The sequence below is a fragment of the Oncorhynchus gorbuscha genome, linkage group LG25 (genome assembly GCF_021184085.1).
Source record: "Oncorhynchus gorbuscha isolate QuinsamMale2020 ecotype Even-year linkage group LG25, OgorEven_v1.0, whole genome shotgun sequence".
In the NCBI taxonomy this organism is placed as follows: Eukaryota; Metazoa; Chordata; class Actinopteri; order Salmoniformes; family Salmonidae; genus Oncorhynchus; species Oncorhynchus gorbuscha.
In genome coordinates, this window is record NC_060197.1 from 20,761,153 (window position 1) to 20,778,226 (window position 17,074).

The 17,074-nt window shown below is 43.7% G+C and overlaps 1 protein-coding gene across 2 annotated transcripts; it reads right to left on the reverse strand.

The window, feature by feature from the left end:
* Window positions 1-3,741: 3,741 nt before the first annotated feature.
* syt4 (synaptotagmin IV) lies at window positions 3,742-16,357 on the reverse strand. 2 transcript variants are annotated; one of them, XM_046329364.1, is made up of 4 exons: window positions 16,015-16,357; window positions 14,135-15,072; window positions 9,250-9,370; window positions 3,742-4,128 (listed from the first exon to the last, which is right to left on the reverse strand). In XM_046329364.1, the coding sequence occupies exons 1-4, from the start codon at window positions 16,046-16,048 to the stop codon at window positions 3,791-3,793; spliced, it is 1,431 nt and encodes a 476-aa protein (XP_046185320.1). In that variant the 5' UTR covers window positions 16,049-16,357; the 3' UTR covers window positions 3,742-3,790. The 2 variants fall into 2 exon arrangements, with proteins under 2 accessions (XP_046185320.1, XP_046185319.1); XM_046329363.1 differs by having other exon boundaries at window positions 14,135-15,075.
* Window positions 16,358-17,074: the final 717 nt, after the last annotated feature.

The window sequence follows — 17,074 nt, forward strand, 5'->3', positions numbered from 1 at the left end:
GCATTCAAAGATGATGGTACAAAAACAATTGCTTTTTAATTTATCTTCTACCAGATCTACTGCGTTATATTCTCCTACATTCCTTTAACATTTCCACACATTTTAAAGTGTTTCCTTTCAAATGGTACCAAGAATAAGCATATCCTTGCTTCAGGGCCTGAGCTACAGGGAGTTAGATTTGGGTATGTCATTTTAGGCCAAAGGTCTGAATAGGCCCATTAGTGAATAAGATAAAGAGCTCTCTACACAGCTAAGCGGATAAGTATTTGTGAGCTTCAGGCTGTGAACAAAAAGTATGACTGTGTCTATCACTTGGGCTCCTGAGTGGCGCTGCGGTCTAAGGGACTGCTTCTCAGTGCAAGAGGCATCACTACAGTCCCTGGTTTGAACCCAGGCTGTATCACACCTGGCTGTGATTGGGAGTCCCTTAGGGTGGCGCAAAATTGGCACGGGGTAGGCCGTCACAGTAAATAAGAATTTGTTCTTAACTGACTTGCCAAGTAAAATAAAGGTTGAATTTTTTTAAATATTATATATATTTTTTATCTGTATCTTATTTAAACAAATCAAGTGTATTGGTCGAATACACAGCTCCTAACAATGCAGTGAAATGTCAAACAACTACACAAATAATAAACAATAAAATAATCAAGAAATCAAGAAATGTCGGGAAATAACTAATCTAATGATGAATTTACCTATTCCACATGTTGTTACAGCCTGAATTCAAAATGGATAATAAAAAAATTCACCCATCTACACACAATACCCCATAATGACAAAGTGAATCCATGTTTATTTGAATTTTGGCTAATTTATTACAAATGAAATACAGAAATCTAATATACATAAGGATTCACACACCTGAGTCAAAATATGTTAGAATCACCTTTGGCAGTGATTACAGAGTCTTTCTGAATAAGTCTCTAATAGCTTGGACTTGGATTGTAAAATATTTCCTTGTTATTCAATGGTGTCTTGGTAAGCAGCTCCAGTGTACATTTGGCCTTGTGTTTTAGGTTAATGTCCTGCTGAAAGTGAATTTGTCTCCTAGTGTCTATTGGAAAGCAGGTTATTGTGTGTAGGCCAGTGACACAAAATCTCAATTTAATCCATTTTAAATTCAGGCTATAACGCAAAAAGTGAATTGATGGGAATACTTTCTGAAGGCGCTGTATACTAAGATATGTATGTTCAGTATATACACTACATGAAAAAAGTATGTGGACACCTGCTCGTCGAACATCTCATTCCAAAATCATGGGCATTAATATGGAGTTGGTCCCCCCTTTGCTGCTATAACAGTTTCTACTCTTCTGGGAAAGCTTTACCTGTGTAAACATTACTGCGGAGACTTGCTTCCATTCAGCCTCGAGCATTAGTGAGGATCGGGCACTGACGTTGGGCGGTTAGGCCTGGCTCGCAATCGGCGTTCCAATTCATTGATGGGGTTAAGATCAGGGCTCTGTGCAGGCCAGTCAAGTTATTCCACACCGATCTCGACAAACCAAGTCTGTTGTCATGCTGAAACAGGGAACTGCCTTCCCCAAACTGTTCCCACAAAGTTGGAAGCATAGAATTGTCTAGAATGTCATTGTATGCTGTAGTGTTGACTTCCCTTCCCTGGAACTAAGGGGACTAGCCCAAACCATGAAAAACAGCCCCAGATCAATATTCCTCCTCAACCACACTTTACAGTTGGCACTATGCATTCAGGCAGGTAGTGTTCTCCTAGCAACTGACAAACCCAGATTCATCCGTTGGTCTGCCAGGTGGTGAAACGTGATTCATCACCCCTGAAAATGTGTTTCCACTCAGTCCAATGGAGGTGAGCTTTACACCACTCATGCTTACACTTGGCATGGTGATCTTAGGTTTCTGTGCGGCTGCTCGGCCATGGAAACCCATTTCATGAAGCTCCTGGGGAACAGTTATTGTGCCGAGGTTGCTTCCAGAGGCATTTTAGAACTCTGTAGTGAGTTCTGCAACTGAGGACAGACGATCTGTGAGCTCTGTTCTGTGAGCTTGTGTAGCCTACCACTTCGTGGCTGAGCCGTTGTTGCTCCTAAACATTTCCACTTCACAATAACAGCACTTACAGTTGACCGGGGCAGCTCTAGCAGTGCAGAAATTTGACAAACTACCTTGTTGGAAAGGTGCCATCCTATGATGGTGCCATGTTGAAAGTCACTGAGCTCTTCAGTAAAGCCATTCTACTGCTAATGTTTGTCTATGGGGATTGCATGGCTGTGTGCTTGATTTTGTTCACCTGTAAGCAACTGATGTGGCTGAAATAGCCAAATCGACTAATTTGAAGAGGTGTCCACATACTATTGTGTATATATAGTGTATTAGAGTGAGCTATGTCAAGAATCCAGTATTTAAATACACATTCAGTGTGTATAAACAGTGTAACTAAAATGCAATGTAAAGTAATAGAAGTATTAGATATGGTATAGTCTTGATGCTAATGACGCTAATTGGAGAGTGAGCGAGAAAAAGAGAGAGTGAGATAAGGAGAGCAAGGATGGATAGCAAAGAGTCAAAAATAGAGACAGAGCATGAGGGAGAGAGTGAGGGAGGAAGGGAACAAGTGCGGGCGCTGTGCCAACTGTACCTCATCGTGCAGCACTTAGCTGATATTAAATTCTACAGTGCCATGATATCATCTGAGGGTAGCTACCTTCTCACTGATTACATCATCCTCTCAGGGAGGGAGTGATGTCATCTTCAAGGTTTTCTAAGGACAGGCCAGTGGAATTGAAGGGAATATATTTACTAGATTATATAGAATGTTCAATAGATTCAAGAACGTTCATTAGATTCTAGAATGTTTATTTAATTCTAGAACATTCATTAGATTCTGAAACTTTATAATTTTGCACAGGCAAACTGGGAATTGGAGTTCAGGGTGCATGGTTTGTGTACAGGATGTTAAACTTATGTGTATTTTAAGGATGTTTTTGTGAAACATTGAAATAAAACACAACCGATTGAGGTGCTTTTCTCAGAACTTCCCATGTTTTATATTAAGGTACATGTACATTTCAAGCTGTCTTTGTGCTCACAGTAAAGACAGAATACACAATGCCTCTCATCCCTTCTGACCTAAATACACAAGCACAATGTCCTTTATGCAATCCAAGCTTCGTTTCTGTCACCTAATTTAGGCTTGTCTCGCCCCTCTTTGATGCAATGATATGAAATACCACTTTTACTTACAAAACATACTCAGGAACTCACTCAGAAGAGTACAAAAACGAAAAAATAAATAAATATAACATTTGATAAATAAAAGATAGCATATTTATAAAATAAAGTTTTGATAATCCACATCTTTATACATCAGTAATAATAATAAAATGTTTTTTTTTGTCGTACAAAGGAGTAATGTTTATAGTAATAATAGTAGAAGTTAGCGACAGTTACTAGGACATTCTGCACTGCATAAGGTTGCCGTGACGATCAGATGATGTTGCCATGGAGATAGAGAGCTGCATTGTCGGGGGTCGTTGTGGTGACAGTCTATGGGATCATAGACAAATGATTGGGTTTCTCGGTCACCATAACCAAACAATTTCAATGATCGATAAATTGATTGAATAACTGATTTGATTGATTAAATACATCATTTAGAATGAACATCCCTCCCCCTTTCACTTATCAATAGTTCCTTGGGTGTTGGTCACGTTAAAATCTACCTGTTGTTAGGCAATGCCCGTCGCTGTCGACACCCCCCAAATAACCGTAGCTCCGCTGTAACCTTGACGGCGAAGCCTCAACAAAAACCCTAGTCTTCGGACAGGATGTGCCACTTGGCAATCTGCCGGCGCGGGTGGTCGCAGATCTCCCTCCAGTGCTCCCCGGGGGTGCCGGCAGAAGCCGTACCCAGGATCAGGCGCCCCAAGATGGGATTGGGTGAATGGGAGGAGTCCCCCCGCCTGGTTGGTTGAGACTCAGAGTCCATGAGCAGGAGCTCTACGCTGGTCTCCTTCAGCCCCTCCTGAGAGGCCATGTCGAACACAAACAGCTCGTTGAACACAGGGTTGGGGGAACACTTTTTCACATGGGTCTTCTTTTTACTGACACGCTTCTTCCCTTTGAAGAGGTTGACTTTCACATATGGGTCTGGAGGGAAGGAGAGTGTGAAGGAAGGAGGGATGTAGGAAGGGATGAGATGAAGGAGAGAGAGAGAGGCAGAAAGAATAGAATTCATAGCACAGCTCTGAAAATGGCACAATGGATCAATACGGTGGTATACATGTACATGCGTGTGTGTGGCATTGACTGGCTCAGTTTGTTGGTAGTACTATCCGGACTATCCAATGAAAGTGTGACCAAACACTGTGGTATGGCTAAGACTCTGTTTTAATTTTTTATTTTTTTTTATTAATAATGTTACTGTCCCCACTACAAAAAACAGTCAAGTATCAGTCAAAAGTTTGGACACATCTTACTTATTGAAGGGTTTTTCTTTATTTTTACTATTTTTTACATTGTACAATAATAGTGAAGACATCAAAACTAGGAAATAACGCATATGAAATCATGTAGTAACCAAAAAGTGTTAAACAAATCAAAATATATTTGAGATTCTTCATAGTAGCCAAGCTTTGCCTTGATGATAGCTTTGAACAACTTTGGCATTCTCTCAACCAGCTTCATGAGGTATCCACCTGAAATGCTTTTCAATTAACAGGTGTGCATTGTTAAAAGTTCATTTGTGGAATTTCTTGCCATCTTAATGTGTTTGAGAAAATATGTTGTGTTGTGACAAGGTAGGGGTGGTATACAGAAGATAGCCCTATTTGGTAAAAGACCCAAGTCCATATTATGTCAAGAACAGCTCAAATAAGCAAAGAGAAATGAAGGTCTGTCAATCTGGAAAATTTCAAGAACTTTTAAAGCTTCTTCAAGTGCACTCTCAAAAACCATGGCTCTCATGAGAACCGCCACAGGAAAGGAAGATCCAGAGTTACCTCTGCTGCAAAGAATAAGTTGATTAGAGTTAACTACACCTCAGCCCAAATAAATGCTTCATAGAGTTCAAGTAGAAGACACATCTCAACATCAACTGTTCAGAGGAGACTGCGTAAATCAGGCCTTCATGGTCAGATTGCTGCAAAGAAACCACTACTAAAGGACACAAATAAGAAGAAGAGTTTTGCTTGGACTAAGAAATACGAGCAATGGACAAAACATCAGTGGAAAATCTGTCCTTTGGTCTGATAAATCCAAATTTGAGAATTTTGGTTCCAACCGCCGTGTCTTTGTGTGATGCAGATTCGGTGAACGGATGATCTCCGCATGTGTGGTTCCCACCGTGGAGCTTGGAGGAGGTGTGATGGTGTGGGGGTGCTTTGCTTGTGACACTGTCTGTGATTTATTTAGAATTCAAGGCACACATAATCGGTATGGCTACCACAACATTTTACAGCGATATGCCATCCCATCTGGTTTGCACTCAGTGGGACGATCACTTGTTTTTCAAAAGGACAATGACCCAAAACACACCTCCAGACTGTGTAAAGGATATTTGACCAAGGAGGGTGATGAAGTGATGACTCCCCTCTCTCTCCAGATGAAATCTCGCGTCTTGTGACGGCCGGCCGCCCAACAACCTGCCCGCTCGACCCTATCCCCTCCTCTCTTCTCCAGACCATTTCCGGAGACCTTCTCCCTTACCTCACCTCGCTCATCAACTTATCCCTGACCGCTGGCTACGTCCCTTCCGTCTTCAAGAGAGCGAGAGTTGCACCCCTTCTGAAAAAACCTACACTCGATCCCTCCGATGTCAACAACTACAGACCAGTATCCCTTCTTTCTTTTCTCTCCAAAACTCTTGAACGTGCCGTCCTTGGTCAGCTCTCCCGCTATCTCTCTCAGAATGACCTTCTTGATCCAAATCAGTCAGGTTTCAAGACTAGTCATTCAACTGAGACTGCTCTTCTCTGTATCACGGAGGCGCTCCGCACCGCTAAAGCTAACTCTCTCTCCTCTGCTCTCATCCTTCTAGACCTATCGGCTGCCTTCGATACTGTGAACCATCAGATCCTCCTCTCCACCCTCTCCGAGTTGGGCATCTCCGGCGCGGCCCACGCTTGGATTGCGTCCTACCTGACAGGTCGCTCCTACCAGGTGGCGTGGCGAGAATCTGTCTCCTCACCACGCGCTCTCACCACTGGTGTCCCCCAGGGTTCTGTTCTAGGCCCTCTCCTATTCTCGCTATACACCAAGTCACTTGGCTCTGTCATAACCTCACATGGTCTCTCCTATCATTGCTATGCAGACGACACACAATTAATCTTCTCCTTTCCCCCTTCTGATGACCAGGTGGCGAATCGCATCTCTGCATGTCTGGCAGACATATCAGTGTGGATGACGGATCACCACCTCAAGCTGAACTTCGGCAAGACGGAGCTGCTCTTCCTCCCGGGAAGGACTGCCCGTTCCATGATCTCGCCATCACGGTTGACAACTCCATTGTGTCCTCCTCCCAGAGCGCTAAGAACCTTGGCGTGATCCTGGACAACAAACTGTCGTTCTCAACTAACATCAAGGCGGTGGCCCGTTCCTGTAGGTTCATGCTCTACAACATCCGCAGAGTACGACCCTGCCTCACACAGGAAGCGGCGCAGGTCCTAATCCAGGCACTTGTCATCTCCCGTCTGGATTACTGCAACTCGCTGTTGGCTGGGCTCCCTGCCTGTGCCATTAAACCCCTACAACTCATCCAGAACGCCGCAGCCCGTCTAGTGTTCAACCTTCCCAAGTTCTCTCACGTCACCCCGCTCCTCCGCTCTCTCCACTGGCTTCCAGTTGAAGCTCGCATCCGCTACAAGACCATGGTGCTTGCCTACGGAGCTGTGAGGGGAACGGCACCTCAGTACCTCCAGGCTCTGATCAGGCCCTACACCCAAATAAGGGCACTGCGTTCATCCACCTCTGGCCTGCTCGCCTCCCTACCACTGAGGAAGTACAGTTCCCGCTCAGCTCAGTCAAAACTGTTCGCTGCTCTGGCTCCCCAATGGTGGAACAAACTCCCTCACGACGCCAGGACAGCGGAGTCAATCACCACCTTCCGGAGACACCTGAAACCCCACCTCTTTAAGGAATACCTAGGATAGGATAAAGTAATCCTTCTCACCCCCTCCCCCCTTAAAATATTTAGATGCACTATTGTAAAGTGGTTGTTCCACTGGATGTCATAAGGTGAATGCACCAATTTGTAAGTCGCTCTGGATAAGAGCGTCTGCTAAATGACTTAAATGTAAATGTAAATGTAAGTGCTGCATCAGATGACTTGGCCTCCACAATCACCCGATCTCAACCCAATTGAAATGGTTTGGGATGAGTTGGACCGAAGTGTGTAGGAAAAGTAGCCAACAAGTCTTCAGCATATGTGGGAACTCCTTCAAGACTATTGGAAAAGCATTCCTCATGAAGCTGGTTGAGAGAATGCCAAGAGTGTGCAAAGCTGTCATCGAGGCAAAGTGTGGCTACTTTGAAGAATCTCAAATATAAAATATATTTTGATTGGTTTAACACTTTTTTGGCTTACAACAGGATTCCATATATATTATTTCATAGTTTTGATGTCTTCACAATTGTTCTACAATGTAGAAAATAGTAAAAATAAAGAAATATCCTTGAATGAGTAGGTGTGCCCAAACTTTTAACTGGTACTGTATATACTATAATACATGTATGATTTTGTCCTTGAAACATTTATTTAAAATACTGTTTATTCCATATTTCATAGAAATCAGACTTTGCTTTAGATTTTTTTTATCCAACATAATATTGTAAATAATAAAACAAATGAAATGGCATGGACAAAAATTATGGGACTCTTTACCTAATATTTTCTTGCACAACCTTTAGAGTCAATCACTGCAATCAAAAGTTTTCTGTAGCTCTCAATGAGACTTTTAGAGTTTCAGCTCTTTCCATAGATGTTCGATAGGATTCAGATCAGGACTCATAGAAGGACACTTCAGAATAGTCCTATGTTTTGTTGATATCCATTCTTGGGTACTTTTATCTGTGTGTTTTGGGTCATTCTCCTGTTGGAGGACCCATGACCTGCGCCTGAGACCAAGCTTTCTGACACTGGGCAGTACGCTTCGCTCCAGAATGCCTTGATAGTCTTGAGATTTCATTGTGCCCAGCACAAATTCAAGGCTCCCTGTGCAAGGCACAGCAAAATATACCCAAAACAGAACCGAGCCTCCTCCATGTTTCACTGTAGGTATGGTGTTCTTTTCTTTGAAAGCTTCATTTTTTCATCTGTGACCATAGAGCTGATGTGACTTGCCAAAAAGCTCCAGTTTTGACTCATCTGTCCAAAGGACATTCTCCCAGAAGGTGGCTTGTCAATATGCATTTTAGCAAATTCCAGTCTGGCTTTTTTAATGTTTTTCTTTCAAAAGTGGAGTCCTCATGGGTCTTCTTCCATGGAGCCCACTTTCACTCAAAAAGTGACGGATGGTGCAATCAGGAACTGACGTACCTTCACCTTGGAGTTCAGCTTGTATCTATTTGGCAGTTATCCTTGGTTCTCTTTCTACCATTCCCTAATTCCTTCTTTTCAATCTGGGGTCGATTTTCCTCTTGCAGTCGTGCCCAGAGAGGTTGGGACCTAAACTTCTTAATACTATTTGGAACTGTTGTCACAGGGACTTCAAGCGGCTTGGATATGGTCTTGTAGCCTTTACCTTTCCCATGCTTGTCTATTATTTTCTTTCTGATCTCCTCAGACAAATCTCTCCTTTGCTTTCTCTGGTCCATGTTCAGTGTGGCGCACACAATGATACCAAACAGCACAACGACTGCTTTTCTCCATTTAAATAGGCTGAATGACTGATTACAAGATTATAGACGTGTGATACTGACTAAAGAAACAAATTAGTTTGAAATATCACTATAATCCAATTATTTATTATCTTTTCTAAGGGGTACCAACAAATGTGTTGCGCCATTTTAGAATATCTTTGTAGAATAAGCAATAATTAATCTCTTTTCACAGCTTATTTGTTTTATTCTATGACATACCAAAGGCATGCAAGTGTACATGATAAAATAGCTTTTAATTCCATCACTTTTCAGGAGGAATTAAGCATTATTTCAATGAGGACGTTTGTATACATGATTTGTGTGTGTGTATGCGCGTGCGTGTGTGTGCATGCTTGTGTACATACTTACATTTGCGTGTGTGTGTTTGTGTGGGGGAGGGGGGTCTGTATGTACCTGAGGGCCTGTGGTTGTCGGTCTTCAGCAGGTGGCGAGCCTTCAGCACCACGACTGTTAGAGTACTGGTGGTAGACTGGTAACACAGAGACAACAGCAGCTCCCCTCGACCTGCACTCCTCTATAAACAGAGATGGAGAGAGGGAGGGGGAAAGAGAGAGGTGGAAGGAGGACAGATGGAGAGAGAAACCATAATATCAAAACTTCGAGACCCGAGCAAGGTACTGACTAGTGACGAGGAAGATTGCGTTTTCACTGACATTATGATGATGAACTGTGATATTTACACCAAGTTATAAAGTAGAGATATATGCAGTCAGTTTCAAAATGATTGGCACCCTTGATAAAGATAAGTTTAAAAAACTATAATATATGGCAAAAAAGGGAAAATTATATTATTTTATACCAATACAATTTCTCAGAGGAATTAATTAATACAAGTAAAGTAATACCTTTTTCTAAAAAAGATAAGGGGTCAAAATTATTGGCACCCCTGTTTTCAATATGTTACCTAATGGCACTGAGCCTTGTTCAAAAATGTTTTATGAGAAGAAAACATTGGGAGGTATCTTAGACCATTCCTCTTTAGCAAATCTTTCCAGATCATTGATATCCTTCATCTGTGCTTCAATTCAAACCACAGATTTTCAAATTGGTTCAAGTCCGGAGACTGAGATGGCCATTGCAAAATGTTGATTCCTTTTAAAATATATTTTTCAAAAGATACGTTGAACAAAATAGTCAAAACATAGTGTAAATGCAGGTGACGTGGTACAATACTTTTTGGCCATTTTCTGGTGTTTTGTTGTGAAAAACTGATCAGGTCATTTTAAAAAGGAATCAACATTTTGCAATGGCCATCTCAGTCTCCGGACTTTTTATTTATTTTATTCCAATTTTATTTAACCAGGTAGGCCAGTTGAGAACAAGTTCTCATTTACAACTGCGACCTGGCCAAGATAAAGCAAAGCAGTGCTACAAAAACAACAACACATAAGTTACACATAAACAAACGTACAGTCAATAACACATAGAAAAATCTTTGTACAGTGTGTGCAAATGGAGAAGATTAGGAAGGTAAAGGCAATAAATAGGCCATAGAGGTGAAAAAATTCAATTTAGCATTAACACTGGAGTGATAGATGTGCAGATGATGATGTGCAAGTAGAGGTACCGGGGTGCAAAAGAGAAAGAAGATAAATGACAATATGGGGATGAGTTGGGTGTGCTATTTACAGATTGAGTGTGTACAGGTACAGTTATCGGTAAGCTGCTCTGACAGCTGATGCTCAAAGTTAGAGAGGGAGACATTAGTCTCCAGCTTCAGTGATTTTGCAATTTGTTCCAGTCATTGGCAGCAGAGAACTGGAAGGAAACGCGGCCAAAGGAAGTGTTGGCTTTGGGGATGACCAGTGAATATACCTGCTGGAGCGTGGACTACGGGTGGGTGTTGCTATGGTGACCAGTGAGCTGAGATAAGGCGGGGATTTACCTAGCAAAGACTTATAGATGATCTGGAGCCAGTGGGTTTGGCGACGAATATGTAGCGAGGGCCAGCCAACGAGAGGATACATGTTGCAGTGGTGGGTAGTGTATGGGGCGTTGGTGACAAAACGGATGGCACTGTGATAGACTACATCCAGTTTGCTGAGTAGGGTGTTGGAGGCTATTTTGTAAATGACATCGCCTAAGTCAAGGATCGATAGAATAGTCAGTTTTACGAGGGTGCATTCGGCAGCATGAGTGAAGGAGGCTTTGTTGCAAAATAGGTAGCCAATTTTATATAACATTTTGGATTGGAGTTGCTTAATGTGAGTCTGGAAGGAGAGTTTACAGTCTAACCAGACACCTAGGTATTTGGAGTTGTCCACATATTCTAAGTCAGAACCGTCCAGAGTAGTGATGCTAGTCGGACGGGCAGGTGTGTGCAGCAATCGGTTGAAGAGCATGCATTTAATTTTACAAGCATTTAAAAGCAGTTGGAGGCCACAGAAGGAGTGTTGTATGGCATTGAAGCTGGTTTGGAGTTTTGTTAAAACTTCTTATGGCCAGGTGGGACGCTACCAACATCCGGTGAAATTGCAGAGTGCCAATTTCAGAGTACAGAAATACTCATAATAAACATTCATAAAATATACAAGTGTTATACATCGGTTTTAGGATTAACTTCTTGTTAATCCAGCCGCTGTGTCAGATTTTTAAAAGGCCATCACCATCACGAATTTGACATCCTCAAAATACTGCAGAAATTAAAAATTGACTGGCTGGGAAGATATAGTGGTTCCTCTCCATCGCTCGATGGTGACATGAGAGAAGTGGGACTTTTTGAAAAACGTCCAAATGACCAGGGGCACCCCCTATTGGATGGGCACGGGTGGGGGGTGCTGCAAACTGTGGACTGTCGCAGGAGTTTCCGGACCGTGAAACGTCTCAGGAGGCTCCGGACCGTGAAACGTCTCAGGAGGCTCCGGACTGGGAACTGTCGCCGGAAGCTCAGGACTGGGAACTGTTGCCGTAAGCTCTGGACTGGGGCTTGTCGCAGGCAGCCTGGTGCGTGGGGCTGGCACTGGTGGTACCGGGCTGGTGACACGCACTACAGGGCGAGTGCAGGGAGGAGGCACAGGACGTACTGGACTGTGGAGGTGCACTGGAGGCCTGATGCGCGGGAGCGGTACAGTTGGCACCGGGCTGATGACATGCATCTCAGAGCGAGTGCAGGGAGGAGGCACAGGAGGTACTGGACTGTGGAGGCGCACTGGAGGTCTAGAGTGTAGAATTGGCACAACCTGTCCTGGCTGGATGCTCACTTTATCCCGGCAAGTATGGGGTGCTGGCACAGGACGCACTGGGCTGTGAAAGCGCACTGGAATCACTGTGGGTAGAACCGGCGCAGGATATCATGGTCCGAGGAGGCGTACTTGAGACCAGGAGCGCTGAGCCGGCACAACCCGTCCTGGCTGGATGCTCACTTTCGCACGGCAAGTGCGGGGAGCTGGCACCGAGCGCACCGGGCTGTGAATGTGCACTGAAGACACAGTGCGTATCACCGCATAACATGGTGCCTGAATGGTCACAAACTCATTGAAGCAAGTGCGTGGAGTTGGCTCTGGTCTGAAACCTGGTTCTGCCAACCACACCTCTTGTGCTTGCGTCATGGTTGCGAACCCCGGAGTCGTCGTTGATCCTCCTTCGCTGCCTCGGCCTGCTTCCACGGCAGGCTCTTCTCTCCTGCCACTATGTCGTCCCAAGTCCTTATCTCGTCCAAAGACCAGGATGCCATTACCTAACGGGCACGCGGCTTGGTCCGTTGTTGATGGGATATTCTGTCACGATGTTCGTAATAATAGTGGTCGGACCAAGGCATAGCGTATGTTGAGTTCCACATATTTTAATGAAAGTGAAACTTTAAGCAAATACAAAGCAAAATAAAGAATAAACGAACCGTGACGACAATGCAGTGCTAACCAGCAACAAAACATAAACAATATCCCATAACCCACAGGTGGAAAAAATGCAACTTAAGTATGATCCCCAATTAGAGACAATGATTACCAGCTGCCTCTAATTGGGAATCATACACAAACACCAACATAGAAAAATAAACCTAGAACCCCACATAGAAATAATAAACTAGACTAAACACCCCTAGTCACACCCTGACCTACTCTACCATAGAAAATGCAGGCTATGGTCTATGGTCAGGACGTGACAAGCGGCTTACTGTGAGTGCATTCATCTTTAGATATAAATGTTAGAAAATCACATATCACAGTCAACTCTACAGGATACAAACATTCATTACAGCTAAACAATGTTAAATAGCATTTAGCAACAAAAAAAAACATTTTCATACACATCTAAAATCTATTATTAAAAAAATCTGAGAACAGTAATATTTTACACAATCATGAAGGTATCCATAAACAAACAATTATGATGAAAAAAACACAAATGTGAAAAATTGGTGGACATAGCATTTTGGACATAAACTCTTCATGCATTTGTAAACATTAGAAAAGAGGGAGAACATAAAACCAAGAAACAACAATACAACCAAGCCCTTTTCTCAGTCCCTTTACTAAGCAGCAGAGCAGCAGCAGAGAGAGAAGTCAGGTTTACCAGCAGCGTAGAAGAGTCTAGAAGCTTGGCACACAACACTACACAAGACATATGCCTCACTCTCTCGCTCCCTCACCTCACAGTACAATACAATTCAATAGATCCTACAACTCTCTACCTTCACCGTAGTACTACTCCTCACCTTTCATATGGAAAAGACAGCAACAGCCCAGCCCAGCGCTGCATTGAGGATAGAATATCAGTATCAATTCTAGAATAATCTATTCTAGAAAGATCTAGAGATTCTAAAGACACAATGGTACCTGCAATCTTATAACATTCATAAACTGTGTCTGCGTCCAAAATGGCACCCTATTCCCTATATAGTACACCACTTTTGACATGAGCCATATAGGTCCTCTCAAAAGTACTACACTATAGGGAATAGGGTGCCATTTGGGACTCCCACTGTGTTATTCCATTAGTACCCTGCAACATTTAACTGCAGGAGGATGTATTATCATATTACATATTACTGTAGGTATAAACTCTCACTACAAAGAGGATTCTATTCATATTATGCTAAGGGTTATTATGCCAAGCAGAATTTCAATTAGACACTAATAGTGCACCGTCATTGTAATCATGATTCCCTCAGAGCTAGAATGGAGAGCGGTTGTTTTACTGTACTCTATAGTAGCGAAGGTGTAAAAGCTGAGAATGATGAATATGATGATGGGGATGATGATGACTTACTATGCTAATTACTATAATGATGATGACTATTATAATAATGATGATGATGAACCAAGTAACTATCTCTTACCCTGACATTCTTCTGGATGATCTCGCGGCTCATCAGGACACGCCCCTCCGTCAGGTCAATCCCGGCCAATGGGATGAGCATCTCGCCAATAACCTCATCACGGGAGAACCTATCGAAGCTGAGCACCATGAAGTGGAGCGACAGCTCCTGCACGCGGACCATTGGGATCCCATAGAAGCTGAAGGTCTCGTCGAACACCGGGTCCAGAGTCTTCCTCAGGACACGGGTCTTGACCCGGTGCTTCTTCTCAGGCAGCAGGGTCAGCTTGATGTAGGGGTCAGAAGTCAGGGACTGATCGTCGGTCGGAGTCAGCCCGTGGGCCTCCTTAATGTGAACCACGAAGGCCTTCTTCTCTGAGTTGTACTCCAGGGAGAAGTGGAGGGTCCCAAGGCCGACATTGGGGCCTCCGTCCTGGGGTTTGTTGTGGTCCGCATCCCCTTGGGTGTGGGTGGTGGCCTGGCTGGAGAGACTGCCACTGGTGGGGGTGACCAGGGCCAGGTCTCTAACCCCAGTTTGGGTGAACCCTGGGTGGGGCATGGGGAGGTCCAAGTCTGGGGAGCTGCGGACCTTGGTGTGGATCTGGACGTTGGGGTGTGGGGGTTTGGTGGTGATGGTGAAGTTGTCGTTCAGGTCTTGTTGTTTTTCCAGGTCGAGGTGGAGGGCCGTTCTGCCCTCTGCTGGGCTGGAGGCCACTTGTTGTTGTTGTTTACCATTGGTGCTGTTTACATTACAGTTTTCGTTGACGTCGATCTTGCTGTCTAACTTCTTGTCGCTGAGGCTCTCTGGGTAGATGTCGATGCCTTTGAGCATGTGCATGAACTTGTAGGGTGTTGTCCCTTGGGACTTGGTGTTCTTACGTTGGCAGCAGATCCAGGCGAAGATGGAGACGCAGGACACTAGGCCAAACACACTCACCACGGCAACACTCACCGGCACCTCTGCTATGGAGAAGGGGGGGGGGGGGGACAGAGAGAGTAGGGGAGAAGGAGGAGGGAGTGAGAGAAAGATAAATTCATAATTTTGTCATGTTTTTGTAACTGTCCCTCCCTCCTGTTAATCTATTGTCTGTCTGTTGAGTGTGTGTCTCTCTGTGTGTGTGTGAATGTGCGGAAGCTTCCTTTGTCTTACTAGGTCTGTAGATGAATGTAATGACAAGCTGCGTCAGAATCCCACTGCTTAATACTAATTACTAATAGACTGAATGACTGACTGGCTGACTGACTGATGCACTGTCTGAGTCAGAGACAGCATAACAACACAATCTCGGGTCGTGTCACAAATGGCACCTTATTCCATACGGACACTGGTCAAAAGTATTGCACTATATAGGGTATAGGGTGCCAGAGACATCACACTGTCATATAATAACAGTACAATCTGTGACTCCTCCAATACATGACTGACTAATCAAGGCCCATATAGAGTCATGACATATACTGAATATGAATCGAGAAAATGCCTTTTTGACATAAACATTTAGATGTCATGGCGATTTGAAGACAACGTGATTCACTTGCTTGTTGATTTATCTTACTGATTAATGATGAAATAACTATCACTAATCTCAAATAGTAATCTAATCAGATGAGCGACTGGGGTGCTTGGTTAGTTAGCAACACAAATGGATATTCTTAGCTTAGTGTCAGAGCACAAACTGGGTAGGCAACCCCAGTGCATTAGGACATGACAGGATATTTTCAATATGATCTACTAAATAAATAAAGGATAAACACATTTAACAAATAGTGAATAGGGTACCATTTGTGACGTAACTGAATATTACCAACCAAAATAACAGACACAGGGGCTTCCCGAGTTCTCCCACCAACTATTGGCTGCTCCCACTCAAATAAGACCTTTTTCCCATCCCAGCTACTTACCAAACTGCATTTCTTTCGTCACCATTGGAGCCATGGTCCCGCTCGCTCGCGTGCTCTATCCAAGGTTCTGAAAACGCTCCCTCTTCGGCTTATTTCAGCGCTCGTGCTCTATAAACCTACCGTTAACCAACAACCCTGCTCACCAATAGCCAACCTCTCTCGGTAGCTTATATCTAGGTATATCTCCTTGACAGCAAATAGCGATTGTTTTTTATGATGTGACTCCTTCAATAATTTAATCTGTTTGTTTCCGTTTCATAAACCAAACCCAGCTGTTCCTTTCAGAGAGGCGAAGGTTGGTATTCTCCGTTCTCTTCCAAGTGCGAGTCTCACCCTGCTCGTGTTGTTACTCTCTGCACTATGATCTTCTCTGAGAAGGCACTACCCCCTCTCTCTCTCTCTCTCTCTCTCTCTCTCTCTCTCTCTCTCTCTCTCTCTCTCTCTCTCTCTCTCTCTCTCTCTCACTCTCTCTCTCTCTCTCCTCTCTCCTCCCTCCCTCCTTCCTTCCCTCCCTCCCTCCCACCCTCGCCTCCACCAACCATGCTGAGTTCACTGCCACTGACAGAATTGTGATAGCTTCAGAAATCACTGCCTCAATGAAAGCACAACAAGCAACAAGCTCATCAATATCCCTGACTGGTTTGCTGACTGAAGGTCTGAACGGTTGGCTGAATGCCTAGCCATGAAAGGAGTTTCCCAGACCCCAGAGGTGTGTGTGTTGTGTGCAGGGCGTTATGGGCGGGTCTTATGGGGCCTGGCCTGCCCTACCTTACCTCTTTTTGCCTGTTCGAAGAAAATATTGAAATATTGTTAATTTGTTTGACCGAGACCGCACCTCTGTCTCAGTATGTGTAGACCATGTTTCTAATGGTGTATGGACCAAAAGATTATGGCTTGTCATACTATTTTTGTGCAGACAGCATCAGATACATGGGCTACATATAGTTGGCAGTAAATTGATTCGCCAAAAAGTATATAATTACTCCTGTCTAAATCAAATCATTCAAAATACTTCAACCGGTAGAATGACATAGCCACAGAGGATCATTAGCTTACTTAA